At 42.9% G+C, this 22563-nt stretch overlaps 1 protein-coding gene across 1 annotated transcript in view; it reads right to left on the reverse strand.

Moving 5' to 3' along the window:
- MAMSTR (MEF2 activating motif and SAP domain containing transcriptional regulator) overlaps positions 1-22089 on the reverse strand; it is a 45064-nt gene extending 22975 nt beyond the window's left edge. Inside the window, exons 1-7 of the mRNA XM_039335019.1 lie at positions 21885-22089; positions 20477-20595; positions 8301-8366; positions 7072-7130; positions 5434-5509; positions 2833-2982; positions 1763-1902 (exon numbers count right to left, since the gene is read on the reverse strand). Coding sequence (XP_039190953.1) covers positions 1763-1902; positions 2833-2982; positions 5434-5509; positions 7072-7130; positions 8301-8366; positions 20477-20531 — 546 coding nt within the window. The 5' untranslated portion in view covers positions 20532-20595; positions 21885-22089. The remainder of the gene's footprint in view (positions 1-1762; positions 1903-2832; positions 2983-5433; positions 5510-7071; positions 7131-8300; positions 8367-20476; positions 20596-21884) is intronic.
- Positions 22090-22563: the final 474 nt, after the last annotated feature.

Raw genomic sequence — 22563 nt, forward strand, 5'->3', positions numbered from 1 at the left:
GGCCACAAAGGCTATCACACAGTTTGTCTTCTCCCCATATCACATTGCATTTATCTTCTTCCCCATAATTTGAAGCCTGGCTGTTTAATAAAGGTGAAGGTCAGAAAAGCCCTCCCATGAATCACACTTGCTAAAATGGGTTGTACTAGTTACACTATCACTATTTTGGTTCATTGAAAAAAAAAAAGAAGGGGGAAAGGAAGGGGGGGGGGGGAGAAGGGAAGGAGGGAGGGAGGGAGGGAAGGAAGGGAGAGAGGAAGATAGAAAAGGTGGAGTTCTAGTCTTGCCTTAGACATGAAAGCCATCTGGATGACTTTGTTGCAATCCATCAGAAGACTATGAGTTCTAGTCATGCCTTAGGCATGAAAGCCAGTTGGGTGACTTTGGCCCAGTCCCCCCTCTCTCAGCCCAACCTACCTCACAGGACTGTTGTTATGGGGAAAATAGCAGGAGGAAAGTGTATTAGGTCCATTTGCCACCTTAAATTATATATAAAAAATAAATTTTAATAAATTTTAAAATAAATAATATATTTGGGGGGATATGGAGCAACAATTTTCGCTGGAGGCAGAAATAAAGACCCTTCTCTAGGCTCTATAAATGAACAAGTCATATATAAGGAAGTCATATATGTCAGGAGATTCTAGGGGGGAAATGGGTAGCTATATAAAGCAAAAGCATCCATTAAAGTAGTGTTTCTCAAAATCTCAGAGCCCAGAAGTTGTGTGGACTTCAACACACAGAATTCCCTAGCCAGCATATTGGTACCTATTTCTGTGGGACAAATCCAACGATTATTGCTGGAAAAACTTTTCTGTTTAGGTGTTGACCTCCTCTGTTCGCTGAACACAGAACGGCTAATTCTACAGCAGTTCCTGTTTTGTGAAAATCTTGCCATTTATACCTGGCACTTTCCTACTGATGTTCTGCCAAGCTATTAAAACGGGATAGCTTAACTGATTCTGAATGTGATTATGGGATTCTTACAGTGACCAGCCTGTAGCTTTATTTTTGTTAAGAAGTTGCTGCTGCCTGTGGTTCTTATTATTAAATTTTGGTTATCTGTTTGGAAATGGATATAATCTTATCAGCAGAAACCATTTGGAACAGCTGGCAATATATATGCGTATATATGTATGTGTGTATAAGTGTGGATCTGTTTGTGTTATATTTTATTACAAAAATATAATCTCTTTTATAGAGGTATTAGAAATAGCTATAGTGCACCTCTTTTAATGGACACCTCAGGATATGATAGTTATTTTTATCTTCAAGTACTACTGGCTGATCAGTTCTGTTACATTGCATCAAGATTCAAAGTTCAGTTCACACCCAACAATATCAATTCTTGCTCCTGGACAAGAATTTTAAGGTTGGGGGTTTAGTTGCTTATGATTTTTACGGTGTAAGACATAATATGGATTCTTAATTCTATTGGCCTCAGACAGCATGGAAGATAGAAGCTGGGGTCCCATCAAGGCATCATCCTGGCTTGTAATTTCATGCTGGTACACTTTACCCAGTGTTTCACAACCTCAGCAACTTTAAAACATGTGGACTTCAAGTTCCAGAATTCCCCAGCTGGCATGAAGTTCACATATCTCAAAGTTGCCAAAGTTGAGAAACATTACTTTTAGTCAGTTCCTCCAAATAGCAAGGAGCTTCCCACTGTATCTTGGAGAATTTCCCTTTTCATCAAACAGTACTTTGACAACCCACACAAAGACACACACAGAGATAAGTCTATATAGAAGTTGCTTACTTGAAAAACTGCTTCTGATGTGGAAGGATTTCCTTGGCCACTTCCTGGAGACAATGCGAAACATGGGGAGGAAGAGGAAGAGGAACTGCTAAGATCTTCTTCAACGTTGAAGGAATCAGGGGCTCCACAATGAGCTGCATCTGAACGTGTTGTTGGGGGGGAAAGAGGCTGAAAGTCAGACTGAGTTACTTGGGACTCACAGTAGAGTGAAAGGATAATGCTATCCTGTTCCTTTTTTATCTCATTCGATATAAAATTATCTTATATTGAGCTTGATTGATTGATTCATCTACCTCATAAAAATCTAATCAATTTCTGTTCTTGGAGAGCTCACAGTCATCAAAGCTCATTTTGGGCCAGAGGAGAAGAAGTCCTTGATTTATGACCACAATTGACACCAGAATTTTTGTTGCAGTTGTTAAGTGAATTGTGCCCAACTGCATGAACTTATTTTTGCCATGGTTGTTAAGCAAATCACTGAAGTTGTAAAGTGAATCCTGTGTTTGTTAAATAAATCCAGCTTCCCCTATTGCAGGGGTAGGCAACCTTGGCTCTTTTATGACTCGTGAACATAGCTGGCTCAGGAATTCTGGGAGTTGAAGTCCACGAGTCATAAAAGAGCCAAGGTTGCCTACCCCTGCCCTATTGATTTTGATTGCTGGAAGCCAGCTGGGAAGGTCGCAAGTGGTGGTCCCACGCCCCAGGGATGCTATCACCCTTGTTAATACACGCTAGTTGCCAACCACCCAAACTTTGATCACATGATGCTGTGAGTTGTAAGTGCAAGGACTAGTCATAAATCACTTTTTTTCAGTGCTGTTCCAACTTCAAATGGTTGCTAAATGAATGGTTGTAAGCTAAGGACTATCTGTAACCGAGACTCATTGGTACATTTGAAGCTTTCTTCAATCAAAGATTATAGTTCCAGACATCTCACATCTTTATATCCCTTGTTTTTACCATTTTAAATATGCTTTTTCCCAAACAACTGAGAGCAGCTACGAAAGAAAGAAGCTTGAATGAGGCTGTGTCCTCTCCCCCTCCTGAAACGCTCTTAACCATGTCATTACCTGCCACAACATCCTTGATACCAGGATCCAAGGGGAGAATATTTTTCTTCACCAACTCAAGCGGCCCAGGACGGTGCAAGATCTTCTCGCTCAAGTCTTCGGCCAAGCGAGCCTTCTTTTCCTGCAGCTCGGAACGGTCCCCTCGAGACACTGAAATGGAGGACCAGAGGGAATTCATCATTCGAGGAAAGCAAATGAAATGAAATAAGAACAACCTGGCCAGATCAGAGGGGAGTTTTACCTCATGTAGAAGCCTGCATCCACAACAAGATGAGCATCAATAGTTACAAAGGGTTTAATCATCCCCTGGGGCAGTGATGGCGAACCTTTTAGAAACCGAGTGCCCACAAACCGGCCTGCCCCCGCTCCGCCCGCCCGCAGGGCCACTCACCACAGATTGCCCAGGCAGCCTTGCAGCACCATGGCAGCACGCCCTCCGCCCGCAGCATCATCTGTACATGATGGGGCGCAAGGGTGGAGTCTTGCCCCTGCTGCCCAGCTGCCATGTGCTTGGCTGCGCTGCTCTGCGTGGGCCACATGTGGGGGCGCCTCTCCTCCAAGCAGGCTGCTGGTGAGGAGGGGGTTGCGAGGGGAGGCGGGGCTGGGGCAATGGCGCACGTGTCCACAGAGAGGGCTCTGAGTGCCACCTCTGGCACCGTGCCATAGGTTCACCACCACTGCCCTGGGGATTATTCTGAGTACAGGTAGTCCTTGACTTAACAACCATTAGTTTAGTAACCAAAGTGACAATGCAAGTGAAAAAAGGGACTTACTTTTACAACCATCACAGCATCCCCACAGTCACATGATCAAAATTTGGGCGTTGGCACCCAACGTGTATTTATGACAGTTACAGCATCCCAAGGTCGTGTGATTGTCGTTTGCGACCTTCCCAATTGGTTTCTGACAAGTGAAGTCAATGGGGGAAGCTAGATTTGCTTAATAACCGCATGATTTACTTAACAACTGAGGCTATTTACTTAAAAGCTATTTATTTAACAACTGCATGATTTACTTAACAACTGCAGCTATTTACTTATGGCAAAAAGGGTCATAAAATGCACAACTCACTTAACAACTGCCTTGTTTAGTGACAGAAATGTTGGGCTTAATTGTAATCATAAGTCGAGGACTACCTGTAGCTAGAAACACAGATGAACTTATTCATGCAGAGATGGAGGTTCTATCCTGCCTCTCATTTAGGAATTCAAGATTGTGCACAAAGTAGCTTCTTCTCCAATTTTTTCCCCTCAACATTAACCAGGTGGGACAGATTGGCCTACAAAAAAAGACTGGCTTAAAATGAACATTCTAAGTCTTGATTTTAGTTTAAATTAGGAACTTAAGGGAAAAAAATAACCTGTTTTCCAGAAAAGTGAGTTCATTTTTTCCCAAGTTACACCCAGATGCCTAAGCTAGTTCAAATTAGAAAGTGAAGGAGAGTGAATATGCAGGCACTGAAGAGGATGGGAGGGTTTCCTATAGCACCTGTCACCCACCCCTTAAGGCAGAACACTTTTTCTCTTGCAGGAGAAGATTATCAGAATATATCACTGAGCCTGGAGAACGGGAGGTCTTTTCATTTTCCCCATTAGGGAGTCAGGAGTGGAAAACATGAAGATAATTCTGAGTCCAAAAAGCCTGCTACATCATCTTAACCTCATTCTCTGAAGGGGCAACATCTCTTTGAAGGAGAGCATAGAGAACTCTGTGGCAGAAGAGTGTTTTTTTCCCTACAAAATTTAAGAGCAAAACTCTTTCTTTTCTAAATCTCTCCCCCTGTTATTTATTTATAACTGTGTATGTATTTATTTGAACAGGGCTGTGCTGAGAATTGGTCTTGCCTGCCTAAATGCTTCCCAGAGCTATGATATCCAGCAGCACAGCAAGTGGAAACTAGAAAGATGGGGCACTATAAAAAAAAAAAAAATTCTTGGAAACAAAAGCGACTGGGAAAATAGGATCCCCAAATCACTAATTGCAAAAAGGGTTTGAAAACAGAAATAAAGTAGGAAAGTACTTTTATGAAAATAGATTGCCCACCCTCTGACTGCTATAAATGTTGCCAGTGCAGCTCAGAATTTGGTACTAGGGTGCCCTGCTCCCATCCCCATAATATTCATCCCTATACTTGCTAATCAAACACAAATATTCCACTTAGAACTATGGGGAAATTTGAAAGGTCAAAACACGATTCCCTCCTGGAAATAGATTTTTAAAAAAGGAAAAGGGGGATCTGGCAGGATTCTGAAGATAAGTAGGTGAAAAATGGGCTCCCCAAGAGAATCTGGATCTTGTATCAGGGTTTTAAGACTATTTGCTTGAGTTTGCACAAAATACCCTTACTCTGTATTGACAAAACATAGGTGCCTTGCTTACATAATATACTATGCCTAAAAAAATACAGTATCATGGCTTAATGTGCTGGCCTGAATCACACAACATGTTAAGATAATAGTTGTGTTCCCACAACACACCATTCCAGAAACTACTCAACCCATGGCAAGCCTTATCTAGTATGTTATACAAACCCAACATCTTGATTTTCAGCTAATGACATGGGATTGGCATAGATGTTTGCAACCTGGCATTTTTCCCTACCTTCAGCCAGCTGGCCCTTAGCAGAGTTGGTCTTGTAAGGCCGGGGTGAAACCTTGAGCTTAGCAGTCTCATTGGCCTGTGAGAAACAAAGGAAAAACATCACTGACACAGCTAATATACCCAGTCAATTTACATATTACTAAAACTCTCTTGTCTGTAAACTTTAATTGCGTGAAACAGCGCATTGTAGGGCAATAATTTTTGAACCAAGGTACCTCAAATTGGCTAAGTTACAGAATTCATCCAAAATCGGAATCTATGATTCCCATAGAATTAAAATTTGGCCAATTTTATAAAACATTTCATGACATAATACAAATACCATAAAACACAATGGTCAATTCCAGGTGTTTGACTGTGCTATACTGTTCAACATGGGCTGCTTTCAAGGCAGATATGTTTCTTAATATTTCCCTGAATTTTTAAGAACTTTTCCAGAACATTAGAAGCTCTGCCACTGAAGGTGTTAAGGAATGAGGTAAAGAAATATCCTGAAATGATGAGCAACAGCTCAAACGGGCTTGTCTAGTCATCACTACTAACTGCTTCTTCAGTCTCTCTGTAAAACTCTTCCCGTCCACTAATATATCTCAATCATGGAGTTTTAAGCTGAAATAACTGTTTAGCCTGTGCCTGTGGTTGATTCACTCTCAACCTTGGAAACTTCCAAATGTATAGATATCAATATCCAGAATTTTCTTTAATAATAATGCTAGCTGGAGAATTGTGGGAATAGAAGCCTCAGCATTTGGAAATTGCCAAGCCTTGGAAACACTGTACTAGGACAATCAAGAGAAGACAATGAAAAAGTCAAGTATAAGGTCTCCTCAACAGAGCACTAACCATGTTTAGACAAGTGTATTTCAGTAAGTCGTGTTATGAATGAATAGGCATGCCAGGTATATTGCTCCATCAGACAACTCAATGAGTCTCTAAATTTATTTCAATGGCTATCTGTTTCAGAAGTAGAATTGATGGGATTCTGTGTAGGATTTTAAATTTGGATGATGCCACTGCATGTCTTTAAAAGAAGGAGATTCAGATTACACTTGGTGTTCAGATCTAATATCATAGATAATATAAACACAGCTGGAAACCTAATGAGATAAGTTTTGGATATAGAAGAGTACATGTGTTTCCAACCCATGGCTATCATAAATTATCTTTCTCTGTCCTAGATTTTGGAAATGCACTGTTGATCACACTAGCAATTCAGAGTAGTGATACTACAGGACAATCGACTTTCCTTGGAGGCTTCCCTTTGTTCCATGTTAAGTGGGAATTGTGGGTGCTTATTCATTGCATTTGGAAAGCACTCTATTGGAAAAGGCAGAAATAAGCATATTTAGCAAGATGGACCAATGGTCTAAATCAGCATATATCAGTTTCTGTCTGTCTGTCTGTCCTATCCAGTTCACTAAGATGGGGTGGTGGGAAAGAAGACAGAGTTTGAAAAGCTTATGTACATTTTGAGGTAAGCCAGCAGCTATGGCTGATGCAGAACATGGATCTCTACTTAGATGCCATTCTTATTGACAGCTAGCCCAACTCTTGAAAGTGGACTGTCCAATAGCATGCCAGGAAAATCCCCGCGATTGTTTCATGCTGCTAAAATTCTTAAATCCCATTTATACTCACCCTGGTCTGCCCTTGTGTCCCACTAGGCTGTGAAAAAGTGGGGAGGGATTTGCTGAGCCCTGGAGGAGTAAAAAGGAAAAAAAAAAATCAGGTGAGGCCTAGAGGAAGTGTTCTGCCATCCATCACCACATTTCCCCTAAATTTAGGAGCATATACAGGGTAGCGCAATCCTTCTAGAAAATGGAGAGACTTGGACGCAACCCCCCCAGCTGAGTCTTTTGACATGTTTTCACCCAAGCCACTCTTATATTCTCAACTTATTTAAAATGGCTATGTTATTTAGGCTTAGTATTTTATTCCATTTGACTGCAAAATCTGCTGCCTGGCACAGAACTGATTGTTTGGGGGTTTCTCTTTTAAAATGTCATTTGTCAAAAACATTCCTTATTATGCATGACAAAAAGGAGACCCTTCCATCCATTTAGCATTATGCTATTAGCCATTTTGGATCAAGCTGTTGTTATGGCTCTTGGTAGGAGAGATACATTTTGGCACTTCCGTTGTAGAAATCAAAGCAAGTGTTGAATTGTAACCTTTCAAAACTTAAATTGACTGGACATTCTCTTGATTGGGTTAGCTGAAGTCCTCTCTTGGGTGTCCCCCCAGAAATCAAGGAATCCAAGCTGTTACTGTGTTACTGATTTTGTTTTCTGCTGAAATCCCTTAGTATATAGCTAGTCTTCTACTTATGACCATAATGGAACTGGCTCATCATGGCTGTAACTCGTGATGGTTGTAAAATAGAATGACCATGTGACCCACTTGATTTTTTTTTTGTGGCAGTTGCTAAGCAATTGCCATAATCATTAAAGGTGCAGTTTTGCCAAAAACTGAAAGTAACTGCAGTTTTCAGCAAAAGCATCATAAAACATGATCACATAACAGTTGGCAGTTGCAAACAATCATAAATGCAGCCTAGTGTGCAAGTGCCCCAAGTTAGGTCATGTTACCTGGGAGGGCGGGCCTGACTATCATAACTTCCAATCTGGGTTGTTAAGTAGCCCCTAGAAATGTCCTTCAAAACTGTGAACAGTTACTAAGCAACTGATTGTAAGTCAAGGACTACCTATAGTAAGCAGAAATTCGAAGGGTGCAGCTTTCCCTTCATGGCAGGAAAGCATTCTGCGTTAATATTCTGATGTTGATGTCAACTCTTTTCCCAGGCATCCACTCCTCTCCTCCTGCATCTTGTTTGCCATTTGATTCTCTTGGATTTTTACGAGGCTCACCTGGAATTAAGTGTCGTTCGGAGAGCTGCTCTTGGGACCTCCGATGCTGCATTCGCATTTGGAGGACTGCAGAGAGGCCACAAGGAACACATCACAGGAATGATGGGTTGCATCAGCCGAGGAGTACATGGAAGCATAAAGTGAAATGTACATGCTAAAATCAAACTCACTGAAAATGCATGGCAAATAACAGAGCAACAATGCTGGTCTATGATTTGAGATTAGTGATTATGGTGCAATGTGTCAATAAGTGTTATAAATGATGTTGGCAATGTTTAAAACAAGGGTGTCCAACCTTGGCAACTTTCTTGTGGCAGACTGGGGAATTCTGGGAGTTGAAGTCCGCAGGTCTTCAAGTTGCCAAGGTTGGACATCCCTGCGTTAAAAGAACAAGCCTGTCCTCTTGGTGAATACTCAGCTGTGTTACCAAATTGAGGATTATTTTCCCCCAAAGTTCAGCTCAGAATGTAAGAGATTTTTCTGCTATTGTGCATACATGTATTCAGTCTTCTCCCCGCATCTGCTGCCTGATAGAGTCTGGCTGGCAGAGAAGATTCTTTTAAATAAATTATGCTGAATGCAACTCAATTGGGCTGCTGTGACTTGTTGTGGCGTCCCTCCAGGGCAAAAGCTGGGGATATTATGCAAAGGTGCCTCGGCACGGCACCTTCAGGATGCATGTATCAAACTAACAAGGTGGGAGGCAATTTTTTTCCCCTCCCGAAGGCTCACATGGCAGGCTTGTAATAATCCCCTTCTAAATGGAGCTGAAGTGAGATTACTCAGCACTACTTAATATTTTAAAAGCAAAAATTAAACAGACAAATCAAAAGAAGTGGGTGGAAACAAGTTCACCATGAGAGCTGTATTTAATCTCCTTCGACAGCTGTCCAAGTGCTGTCCAAGTGGGGCGAAGATGTAATTGAGGCATCCATCTGCCATCTAGCAGAGAGATTTCGACCCTGGCAGGGATGGGGGTGGGTGGGAAGTAACACTCTAGAGGCCCTGTTTCGGCTTGCACCATGTTCTTCTGGTATAAATCTTCCACTGGTAGTGCGTTATGTATTAAAATAGGGCATGTGGGAGACAAGGACAATGCAGATCTGCAGCTCTAAGGTCCTTCCATTGAACACAGAGAGGTCAAACTGGGCCCCATAACCACACAGGCCCTCATTGCACTGGTTTCCTTTGGTTCTCCACCACAGGTCAAATACCCTTCTAATTATGGGTGTCTTTTCCTTATGCTCTTTTAAAATTAAACCAATTCAGAGAAGTCAATGAGGACTCTATAGGCTCTACAGCATTTGCCCTGTTGTTCCCCTAAGCTGTGTTCTGGTTAGACACTCTTTTCTTCCCCACTCCCTATCTTTCTTTATGTCCAGGGAACATGGGAGAGATGTAGGAAAGCACAGCCCTTGATTAACAATTAAACCAGGGGTCTTCAAACTTGGCCCTTTTATGACTTGTGGACTTCAACTCCCAGAATTCCTCAGCCAGAGTGTTCTGGTTAGACACTCTTTTTGTATGCATCACAAATTCAATCATGCAGTCCAGATTGCCACCTTGATTTTTTGGGGACATGTCTGGTTGACCCTTTTTAAAGACAGAAAGGGAGAAAACATGTTGGAGAGTGAATATGAACAATGCAGATTACGGATTTGGTAAAAGAGAACAGGCAAAGCTGCTATTTGATTATGAAGTGACACCACAAATGGATCCAATGAATTCAGTGCTGTCTGCAAGCCTCAGTTTAACTCTATAACAGTGATGGCGAACGTTTTAGAGACCGAGTGCCCAAACTGCAACCCAAAACCCACTCATGTATCGTCGGATGCCGGGTGGGCGTGGCCCATTGGGTGGGTGTGGCCCATTGGGTGGGTGTGGCCGATTGGGTGGGCATGGCTGTGGTGGTAATGGCAGACTGGGTGGAACAAAATGTTCAATCAATCAATTCCAACTTTGCGAGATCTTTTTTTTCCCCTCAAAAAGTTGAAATTGATTAATTGATTGAAACTTTTTTTTTTTTTTTTGCACACAGCGGCAGAGGCCTAAAGCGAAAAAGTTTTATAAAACCCAGCTGAAGGCCTAGGACTGGGGCAATAACGCATGTGCCTACAGAGAGGGCACTGCGTGCCACCTGTGGCACACGTGCCAAAGGTTCGCCACCATGGATCTATAAGGTGGATTCAAAATGATCTGAGTGATCTCAGAACCACTGAACCATATCTTTCAAAGACCCTGGAGTACCAGAGAATAATCAGAGGACTGGAAAAGAGCTGATGTAGTTCCTATCTTCAAAAAAAAAAAAAGGGGGGGGGGAATGGAACCAGGAAAATACAGCCTGACATCAATGCCTGAGAAGATTTTGGAAAAGATAATCAAGCAGTGACTATACGAACATCTAGAGGCAAACAAAGTCATAACAAAAAACCAACCTGGGTTTGTCAAAAATAAACCATGCCAGACAAATCTTATTGCATTATTTGACAAAGTGACAAAATTAGTGGACCAGCAAAATTCTGTAGATATAATTTACTTGGACTTCAGTAAGTAATTTGATAAAGTACACCACAACCTACTACTTAATATGATAGAAAAATGTGGGTTAGACAGCATTACCACCAGATAGCTGACCAACTGCATTCAATGTGTAGTCCTTAATGGAACTGCATCTACAGGGTGGGAGTATGCAGTGGGATACCCCAAGACTCTCTCTTAGGCCCAGTACTCTTCAATATCTTCATCAATGATTTAGATGAGGTGATAGAAGGAGAATTCATTAAATTTGCAGATGACAACAAGCTGGCAGGAATAGCCAATACTCCAAAAGATAGGCTCAAGATACAGAAGGATTTTGACAGACATTGGACCCTATCTAACAAAATGAAATTCAGTGATGAGAAAAGTAACGTTGTACATTTAGGCAAGAAAAACTAAATGCACAGATATAGTATAGGGGGTACCTGGCTCAATATTAGTAACTGTGAGAGGGATCTTGGAGTCCTAGTGGACAATGACTTAAATATGAGCCAGCAGCGTGCTGCAGCTCCCCCCCCAAAAAACAATGCAGTTCTAGGTTGCATTAACAGAGGGACATTATCAAGATCATGTGAAGTGTCAATGCTACTTTATAATGCTTTGGTAAGATCACACTTGAAATATTGCATCCAGTTTTGGTCATCACGATATTAAAAAGATGTTGAGATTCTAGAACAGTGATGGTGAACCTTTTAGAGACTGAGTGCCCAAAAACTGGCCCCGTCCTTGCCCCGACCCCACTCCGCCCCACCCTGCCTGCCCACAGGGCCACTCACCACCTCCAGGGCCCACCGCAGATCGTCCAGGCAGCCCAGCAGCGCCATGGCAGCCACTCCTCTCCCAGGCCCTGCAGCATCAACTATGCGCGTTGGGGCATGAGGGAAGAGTCTTGTCTACGCTACCTGGCTGCCATGTCCTTTGCTGTACTGCTCTGCATGGGCTATGCTCGGGGCGACTCTCCTCCAGGGAGGCTGCTGATGAGGAGGGGGTCGCAGGGGAAGGGAAGGCTGGGGCAATGGCACATGTGCCCACAGAGAGGGCTCTGAGTGCCGCCTCTGACACCCGTGCCATAGATTCACCACCACTGCTCTAGAAAGAGAGCAAGGAAGAGCAACAAAGATGATTGAGGGACTGGCGGTTAAAACATGTGAACAATGATTGCAGGAAATGGGTATGTCTAGTTTAATGAAAAGAAGAACTAGGGGCAGTGGTGGGGTTCAGCTGGTTCACACTGGTTTGGCAAAACTGGTAGCTAATTTTTTGTTGAGATCTGGCCCAGGCCTAGAATGGACTTCCGAAAGCAGCATCCACACAAAGAACCGGTTGTTCACATATTTGAATCCCACCACTGACTAGGGGTGATATGATAGTATATTCTACTATCTAACGGGCTACTATAAAGAAGTGGGGGGGGGTGTCAACTTATTCTCCAAAGCACCTGAAGGCAGAACAAGAAACAATGGATGGAAACTAATCAAGAAGAGAAACTACCTAGAACTAAGGAGAAATTTCCTGACAGTTAGAACAATTAATCAGTGGAATGATTTGCCTCCCAAAATTGTGAGTGCTCCAACATTGGAGGTTTTTAAGAAGAGACTGACAACTATTTGTCTAAAATGGTATAAGGTTTCCTGCCTGAGCAGGTTTGCCATTTTTAAAACTACTATACTCCATTAATTGCTTGAAATTTATCACAAACCGCTTCCTTTTTTAAAATAGCAAGGAAACGGATATAGAATTGTTTTAAATAGATAAATAAACTTTGGATGATAAAGCAACACAGTTCCTCTGAAACTATTTCTTTGAGTTCTAGGATTGTTGTCATTAAATAAAACGAGACTGATTGGAATACTGGGAAATGCCATGTAGGATCATGTTACACGTGTTCATGTAATATTTGTCAATGATATAGCTGAAAGGAAAAATGCAGCAGCTTAAGCAAAACATGGACACAAGTGCATATACACCTTCACATGTACATAATGTCTCTCTTTCAGGCATACCCAGAAAATGGAACTGAAATGGACAGTGCTACCAGATGGCTACATTAAAATCAGTGTTGAAGAAAGTAAGAATTACAGTAGTATGCTTTGGCTAATACATTACTAAAATTAAACCTTATGGACCTGAGACTGCAGCAGCAGCACCCTGCCCCTCCAGTTTTTACAAATTATATGCATGATTACTGTCACTTGAAAATAAACATCTTAATGAAAAACTAGAGGAGAATTTTAGAACCAAACAAGAAATCCTGCTCATAAGGTCTACAGCAGGGGTCCCCAACCCCTGGTCTGTGGACCGGTACCGGCCTGCGGCATGCCAGCAACTGGTCCACACAAACAAGCAAAACTCAATCCGTGGGATGCAGGCAGCACACAAAACCATGTACTCTCTGGTCTGTGGGAAAACCTTTCTCCATGTAACTGGTCCCTGGTGCCCAAAAGGTTGGGGACCTCTGATCTATAGTATAGAGCAGGAGTATCCAATTTTAAGACTTGTGGACTTCAACTCCCAGAATTCCTCAGCCAGCCAGTTGAAGTCCACAAGTCTTAAAGCTGCCAAGTTTTAAAGTTGCTGTAGAGGATTGGATGGGCAATTGAGTTTGCTAACAAGATAAGCTTGTTTCGTGTAAAAGAGCTGATGAATAATGGATGCACAAAATTGTTCCTTATGGTCATTCCCCAAGAAAAGAAATATATCAGCCTATGGGTGCAATGATGAGACCATTTAAGACACCTGCATAGATGGGCCAGCCATATGGTGTACCTCAAAAACAACAGATGGACTTCCCGCTTTGCAGATTGAATTCCCGGGGATCAAGTACATTTCCTTGGCATACCTAAAATGTGTGGAGATGATCCAATGACACAACTTTTTAGTCTCTGCTGAAAATCACTTGCTTAAGATAGAATGGAATGGTGTATTGTTGGTTTGCACTCACATTGGGAACAGGCACAGAAAAGCTGAGTGTAGCAATGGATTCTCGCTGCAGATAAAAGCAGGAAGAACAAAAAATATCCAAAAAATTTCTCACTAGAGCAAATTCTTGGGTATTTCTTGTTGATTCTGCATTTATCTTTCATCCTCTACCATTAAGAGAAGATCTGTGTTTCGCAACATACACTACAGAGGTAAATGTTTCTTAACATGTGGATTTTCCACTTGACCCAAATGACCCATATATAAATATCAGTTCAATGAAAAATCAGGAAAAACTCACAGTCTCACCAGTTCTACAAATGTATACAACAGTGCTTTCAAAAGCCAATATTATATATATTTTCCAAAAAGGAAAATCCATCTCACTATCCAAAGTGACTTTGGGCGGCTTACAATGTAATAAAATAGAAATATAAAAACAATTAAAAATACAAGAACAATTAAAAATACAAGGATTAAATAATGCTACATGAAGATTGTTATAACGGTACATGCAAATGCTGCTAATTTAGGAAAGGCAGCTGAAGTGGGACACTTGTAAGACTTCTTGGCATCTCCCACAGGAGGAATGGGAATTAACTCTAGCTCAAAAACCATGTTCTGTTCCTCACAACACAACATCACTGATGGATCAAGACAACATGAAGCATTTGGCATTTCTCTAATCCAAATCCTTTGAGTTTTTCGCTTCTAAAGAGATTTAAGTTGGAATTTCAGCCAGAATTCTTAATACACTAAGCAGTGTTTCTCAACCTTGACAATTTTAAGGCATGTGGACTTCAACTCCCAGAATTCCACAGGCAGCAATGCTGGCTGTGGAATTCTGGGAGTTGAAGTCCACATGCCTTAAAATTGTCAAGGTTGAGAAACACTGCGTATAGAATTACAATTCCTATCATCAACTATGAAGGCAGAATCATGACTGCCTTTTCTAACTCAAATATCTCCCTAGCTGTCTTCAGTTTCTTGGGAGAGCTGGTTTGCACTCTGACCCTGGAAAGAAAAGGTCATTGGTTGTTCTAAACCCAGGAAGCAAAACAGACCATCGATAGCCTTTTGCTTATCATATTGCTGGGCACAGAGATTGCTGGGAGGCAAACTCAGGTGGAAGGCATCTTGGAGATCACCTAAACCAGTGTTTTCCAATCTTGGGAACTTTATGTTGTGCCTCCACACACATCTTAAAGTTCCCAAGGTTGGGAAACACAGGTTTAGATGATGACCTAAACTAACACTTGCTCGCTGCTGGAAACTGGTTGCTAAGGCATTATGGCCAGATGGCATCCACTTTCTGCTGAACTAGTTCCAGAGTAGGAAATTTCTACCTCCCAAGAAAGTCTGTTCTATTACTGAACAGCTTTCGTCTTATAGAATTTTTCCTAAAGGTTAGCCAACATCTGCTTCCCTGCATGTCTCACTCTACCCATTGAGGCTAGTCTTACCCTCTGGTGCAACAGAATGCTGCTGCTCCACATTCTGGTTGGCAATCTTTCAGAAATTCAGTGGCATGGAAACCTGAACTCAACTCGCTAGGTATGAAATCAAAAGGCATTTGAGAACTTTTTTTTGAAAAGTCGCTCTGTTCGTTGAAATCCCCATACTGTACCCTCCTTCTGGGGACAATGGCTCCCTGGCAAGGTTAATCCTTGGGGGCAAGGAAGAGCATCGCAGATAGGTGAGCCCCTGCTGCCCATCCTCCAAGAGCAGGCACGTTATATCTCTGGAGGGTGGGATTGCTCCAAGCGTTTCTATTCCTGTGCCCCCTGCTTGGCTGGCATTTCTCCTGTTGTCAGCAACAGCTGGGGTGACGCCACTAGCTATTTATTTAAAAGGATGGAAATACAAGATGCCCCTGATTCCCAGGCCAGAGGCTGTCAGGGCTGGGGTAGTGGGTGATACCCACAGAATATGCAGTATAAAGCATCTTCGTATGGGACACATGGGCACCTGGGTGGGGATTAATTGCAGACAGTTCCATGTATCTGATCAAAGAAACATTCAATTGCACCTTACATTCTCATTTTTAAGAAATTTGTCAAGCCATGGAAGAAAATTTAGAGGAGCAATCTTAGCAATCAGTCAACTGATCAGCATGAACAAAAGTTTGCATCAAAATTAGCTGTATGTGTGTTTCTGAAATCCTGTAAGTAGTATAATCCTGTACAACTGAAAACTGATAGTTTTGGTGGGGGTGTAGTCCTTGATGGGTCCTTGATTGGAGTATAGTTTTCCACCTGACTGTTTGTCTGTTGCTGATTCCTGCTTATCTGAATGTGGGCCGCTGGAGAGAATGCACTCTAATATGTTTCCTTCCAGGTTTTTTTTAATTGTCACTTTTAGATTTTTTTTTAATTGTCTCTTTTGAACAACTAACCACACACTCCCTTGCACTAATGAAGTTGCCTGCTTGGTAATGAAATGTCTACAAGCAAACAACCAAGCTCAGGGACCACGAAGAATTTCAAAGTTCAACCCTGAGCTACAGGTATTCTCTTCTGTTGGGACAATGATATACTGTCATCAAGTTTTATAATCCAGAATACCTAACAGATGTTAAGTGGCCTGACCTTGCATTTAAATAACACATATTTTCATGGAGACATTTCAGAAACTTTGGCAATACCATAAAAATAAAAAGTGTGGAATAATTCTGAAGAATATTTTACCATAAATGGGGAGGCACAGAACATTGAATACAATACTATTGTACAATGATTATTAAAAATACCCAGAAGCAGATTGGGGTTTTTAGGAGTTTGAGCTTAAAGAAAATAATTATAAGAGAACATCTTTCATTCACGAGCAGTGCTGGGCCATAAAACTAAGGCTTCCTGTGAAAAAAATTGTCCTTGTAACTAGAATGATATTATATTGGTCTAAATGTGTATGTTCTGCTGCTTTGCCTTTGTCATGAGCCTGGAAGGAATACTTGCTTGATTATTTTACTTATAGGTAGTAATCAGCATATGACCACTTATTTTAGACTGTATGAAGTTACAATGGCCGTGAAATAGCCCTTTACGGCCCTTAAAAACACCACCAGCAATCACATGACCATATGTTAGGCAGGTCAGCTTTACCACCTGCCACGATATTCCATAGTCATGTGATTGTGATTCGAAATGTTTTTTTTTTTTGCCAGTTTCTGGCTTTTTTGTAAAATTCTGGCCCAAAACATCCAATTCTGGCCAAAAATCTTGCCAAGAAAACTGAAGGATTCGTCCAGGCAGACACCAAGACTACTGACTCGAAGGCACAAAAAGAAAAATGTTGATGTTAGTGATAATAATTTATTACACCTGTATGCTGCCCAACTGTCAATGACTCTAGATGGCTCATAACAATCAAAGAAATTACAATAAAATCAATAAAGCATAATAATAGAAAAGTTAAGGGTCCCAGTCTCTCTCACTAAAGGCCTGGGTGAAGAGCCAGCTCTGCACAGCTCTTCTAAACAACAGCAGAGCAGGTACCATCTGGATCTCAATGAAGACAATCCAGATGTTCATGCAGAAACTCTGCTCTTGAAGGTATCATATTTCTTATCTGCATAGGTTGGCCAACCCAACAGGAAAGTCAGACTTCCCAGGTAAACCAGATAGGAAACACGATTAGATGAGCTAAATCTACTTTATTATAAGACTACATTAACAGACTCTTGCAAGTGTGAAAGTACAAACTCCATTTAACTGTTAGCTCCATTAGGAAAGGTCCTTCCTTAGTTTCTTTCTTTGGCCACTTAATGATTGCGGGCTCCTTCGCCTCTTGTCTGATTGTTTCCTAAGTAGTACCTCTTTCTCCCTTTTCCTCAAGGTCAGGGGTATCAAACTCAATTTCATTGAGGGCCGCATCAGCATTGCGGTTGCCCTCAGGGGGCCGCGTGGGTGTGGCCAGGGTGGGTGCGGCCTACTGGTGGGCATGGATGGAGTGGATGTGGCCTACTGCGTGGATGTGGCCAGCTCTATATTGTTTGCGTCAAGGGGGCCTGTGGGGGCCTGGGCAGGAGTGGGATAGATCTGAGGGTCTCTGGCAGAAGGGGATGGGACCAAGGCAAGTATCAAGGCATGGTCCACTGGAGGAGCCTCACTGTTCCTCTCAGGCCATGAGGGGGGGGGGCTTATGGAGCTAAGACTGAATGCGTTTCAGCATAGATGGCCACTACAAGATTGTACATTGGCTCCCGGCTGGCCTGGGCCAGGGCCAAGGCAGAGGGGGCCGTTCCCTCACTGTTTCTAAGGATGGCTTCGCGGGCCACATGAAACCACTTTGGGGGCTGCATCTGGCCCCCGGGTCTTGTGTTTGACATGTCTGCTCAAGGTCATCCATGCTTTCCATTACAGCTAGTAAAGGGGGCTTAGAAAGTCATTCTGAATATATATTTTTTTTAAATCTTCATATCTGAAGGATATCCTTGAGAACCAAGGCAGGCTCCTATTTTGCTTGAGGCACACCAGGAGACAACTGTCAAATTAAACTTTAAACCAGTATTTTTCAACTGTGGCCATTTTAAGATGTGTAGACTTCAAATCCCAGCATTCCCCAGTCTAAAGCAATTATTAGAGGTGAAATCTTTGAAAATAAAAGATGGTGGGCCATTTCCCTTTTCCAGCCTCCCCTCTCCCCACCACATTCAAAAGTCTCTTATGGGCAATCCATAAATACACGGATTGCCCATTTTTTTCTCCACCTCCATTTTCATTAAATGCAAAATCAAATACCTTGGCTCAACTCATGGTGGAAGAGGGTCCTAATGCATGGAATAAAGAGTGGTGCATTTATACCATCAATATATTCAAATTTAAAGCCAGCCTGTGTTTTAAGTAGGCAGCTGACTGAAAGAAGTGAACTACTATTTTCTTAGTACTTTTTGCTCTGTGCCATATTACAAGTAATCAGCCAGGGAAGGACATGTGCAATCTTGATTCCTGGATTGTCTATGAGATGTCATTTTGTCCTTTTAACTGAAACATAAACATGCATAAATCCATAATTATGTATGGCTTATGTATATGTATGTGCATGGTGGGGGATGAGTGGGTTGGGATATCTTTGGATCAAGAACATAACCATCACTACTATCAAGGGTCCCCAGACCTGGATGCAAGTGCAAATTTTCAATTCTTAACTTTGCAAGGCTGCTAGAATCAAACCTGGCCAAAATTTTTCTCACATTTATCAGGATGCAATTCAATAAGAATCTTTTTTGCAAACCAGCATTTTTCAACCGTGGCCATTTTAAGATGTGTGGACTTCAATTCCCAGCATTCTCCAGCCTAAAGCAATTATTAGAGGTGAAATCTTTGAAAATGAAAGATGGGGGGGGGGGTCTTTTCCCTTTCCCAGCCTTTCTTGCAAATTAGCTGAAGTCATATTAAAAACTTAACTGCACTTTACTGGCATTTGATTTCCTATTATAGTTATTTATTAAATGAAAGCAGTTTAAATCCATCATTTCTTCTTCCCATCTTTTCCATGTTTTAATGGATTATTTTTCATGCACTTCATGGTTTTGGAGAAGCTCAGTGATTATTGTTGGTTGACATAACTGACATCTCTGACCTAAAAGGCCTGATTCTTGGCTTCTCTTTAACAACCACTGATTTTGCTGCAGTGTTCCTACAGCAACACTACAACACAGGCAATTATATTGGAATTCTGTTGGGAAGAAAACTCTGATCTTAATCTTGTCATCCATGGAATGGTTAAATTATATGAAGATAATCTCCACACTTACTAGAATACTTCTAAATATGCTACAAGGTAAAAGTTGGCTCTAATTAAGTTTGGGGGATGGAAATTTTAAATAATTAAGAAGCTGCTTTAATTCAAATGAAACCATTGACCTTTCTAGATCTTTTTTTTTTTAAATCCAGACTAGAATTGCAACTTTGCAGAATTTGGGGGGGAACTTTATCCAGCCCTACCTGGAGATGCCACAAATTGGTCCTCTGACCTTTTGCCACTGAGCTTTGCAGGGCATTTCCCAAGTGTAATAAAATATAAAGTATATTTATAACATAAATTTTGCAACATAAAAGCAGCAGGCAACAACCAAGAAAACAGCAGGCAAAAGAACTAATAAAGGGGTCCAACTTACACTGTTTCTCTTTTATCTCGCATAGGTATAAGGGTTAAGCCAGTGTTTCTCAACTCTGTCAACTTTAAGATGTGTGGACTTCAACCCCCAGAATTCCCCAGCCAGCTTTGTTGGGAGATGAAATCCACATATCTTAAAGTTGCCAAGGTTTAAATTGGTTTAAATCAACCAGCCACCAATAGCTGAATTTACAATGGTGCTGGTTGGGAATTCTGGGAAGTGAATCACTAATCTATCTGGAGAATATATACTTTGCAGCATTATTGTAATGATATCATTTGCTCTTCCTGCAGACACTCACTATATCAAGTCGGAAGCTGGGCTAAATTGTTTTCTCACAGAGCAGGAGATGGCTGGGGAAGGGGAAAAGTAAAACTAAAGCTTAAATACTAGGACATTGGGCCCCAAATCCTCAGAATGTAAACAACAAAGACAAGCAACAAAAGCATAGTTTCATTATCTGGTGACATGAAGATGCAAAGAATGAAAAATGGCCTGGGAGTTCCATTAGGGAAGGGATTGGGATAGCTGGGTTTCCAACCCAAAAGTACAAAATGCTTCCTGTCTTTTGAAATGACACACCAATGCTGGTCCTACCTACCAGAGCGAAATCTTCTTCGAATGAGCATGGACTGTTCAGATGCCAGAAGTGTCATCTTTAGCTGCTTTTGGAGCTACAGATCCCAAACGTGAAGTAGGCCCCACTGATATTTAGCAACACTGGCAGGAAAAAAAAAAGGTGAGAAGGTAGTAGTAGTAGTGTGGTAAAGGAGAAGGAGGAAGAAATAGAAGAAGAAGGAAAAGGAGAAGGAGAGGAGGAGGAGGAGGAGGAGGAGGAGGAGGAGGAGGAGGAGGAGAAATAATAGTGGCGACAGAAGGTAAAGGAAGAGGAGGAGGAGAATCATCTAAAAGGAAAATGAACGATGGGTTCTTAATCTCAGAAATTTCAATAGGATCTTTTTTAGCAGAGGTCACCTACCTTTAGAGTTTTTATTGTTGGGCAGATTATTTGGATTTAGAATGGGTGATGAGCATTTAAATCTCCACAAAGCTGGAAGTCCAAGAGAGACTCTGAATTTGTAAAATTTTTATGATGATTATTGGTCTTCTATTCTCAATTGCCCTTGAAATGTTGAACTGAGACCTGCTGTAGAAATATTTTCAGTTGGTTGCCTACCTCAGGGGATTGTTGTGCAGATCCAACAAGGAAAGGAGAAAGAATCACAAATGCCCCATTCCAAATGCAACGATAAAGAAGCAAAGGTTGCTGTAAGGATAAGGCTTTGGGGGCAAGGACAAAACCACAACTGAACAACTGCGCAACTGGCAGAAAAGCAGCAGGTGGAGCATGGCAATGGGCTCAAGGACCTGCCCCCCCTCCCCCATGGAAGAGGCTACATCAAAAGAATGATACAAGATTTGCCCCAATCAGATAAATCAACACTTTTCACTCAAAAAGTATCCCCACTTTTTTTTTCTTTTTTCTTTTTGTAGTTTTGGGATACCAGTCCCTTACCATAACTTCCCTTTCTTGGTCTATTAGTTTCAATGGGCAAAACAAGGGAAGACGTCCCCGCCTAGCAGTGGCAAAAACAGGGATTTAGATGAAAGGGGGAAGTGGGGAGAACGACGGCGGCTTTTGTAAACGAAGTAGTGGACTCCACCGGGTGAGTTTCTGCCTGTCCTGGTGGAAGCTTAGCGGGAGATGGGCTCCACCGGGTGAGCTTCTGCCTTCCCTGCTTGACGCTTAGCGGGAGGTGGGCTCTACTGGCTGAGCTTCTGCCTTCCCTGCTTGACGCTTAGAGGGAGGTGGGCTCCACCGGGTAAGCTTCTGCCTGGCCTGATGGAAAGCTTAATGGGAAGCGACGACTCTGCCAGTTTTGGCCTCTTGACAGCCTTTCCGCTCGCTTTCGGGAGAGCCCGGGGGGGGGGGATTTAGAGAGCCCGAAGAGTGCCCGCCGGGCGCCCCCCTGCAGCAACCCCTGCCCCGAGAAAGCGCCCCGGCTCACCGGAATGGTCGACGAGAGAACGCGGCCCTCCTTCTCCTGTGGCTGCCGCGGGCTCGAGGGCGCCCCGACGGCTTCTCGGGGAGGGTCGGGCGGCGGCGGAAGGAGGGGGCGAGCGCGCTCCTGCCTCTGCTGGCTGCCCAGGTGAGGCTAGCAGCGCCCGGCGAGCCTGGCGGCGCGGAGAGAGGCTGGCCCGAGGGCTCTGCTCCCACCCCTCCCTCCCGGTGTCGGACGGACGCCATCGAGCCCCCCTCCCCGGCCTCGGGCAGCTGAGACGGCCCCGCCGTGCGCCTCCGCCCCTCCCCGTCGGTGCCACCTGCCGCGACACCCGACACCCGGAACGCGCTGCTGGCTCAGCGGGACGGCCCCCTCTCCTCCTCCGAGTCGCCCTCGTCCTTCGCTGGGCCGGGGGATGCCCGCCGCTCCCCGCTTCCCGAAGCTGCCCTGTCCGCTCCCTGCACAGGCTTCGGACAGAGCTGGCCCGAAGGCAGCCCTGCGGAGAGCGACGCATCTCCCTCACGGAGTCCACCATTGCTTGGGTTGCTCAACGCAGCCTTGGGACTTCCAGAGGTCTGGGCCTTCCATCCTGGGCTGGGAATGATGGGAGGTGGATGCCAATACAAGATGGGAGAAAGGATTCCTATGTTGCCTTCACTACTAGTGCACTGATGTTGCCTTTGCC

This window comes from Crotalus tigris, unplaced genomic scaffold (assembly GCF_016545835.1).
Source record: "Crotalus tigris isolate CLP2741 ecotype Arizona unplaced genomic scaffold, ASM1654583v1 scf7180000017639.5415321, whole genome shotgun sequence".
NCBI classification, from domain to species: domain Eukaryota; kingdom Metazoa; phylum Chordata; class Lepidosauria; order Squamata; family Viperidae; genus Crotalus; species Crotalus tigris.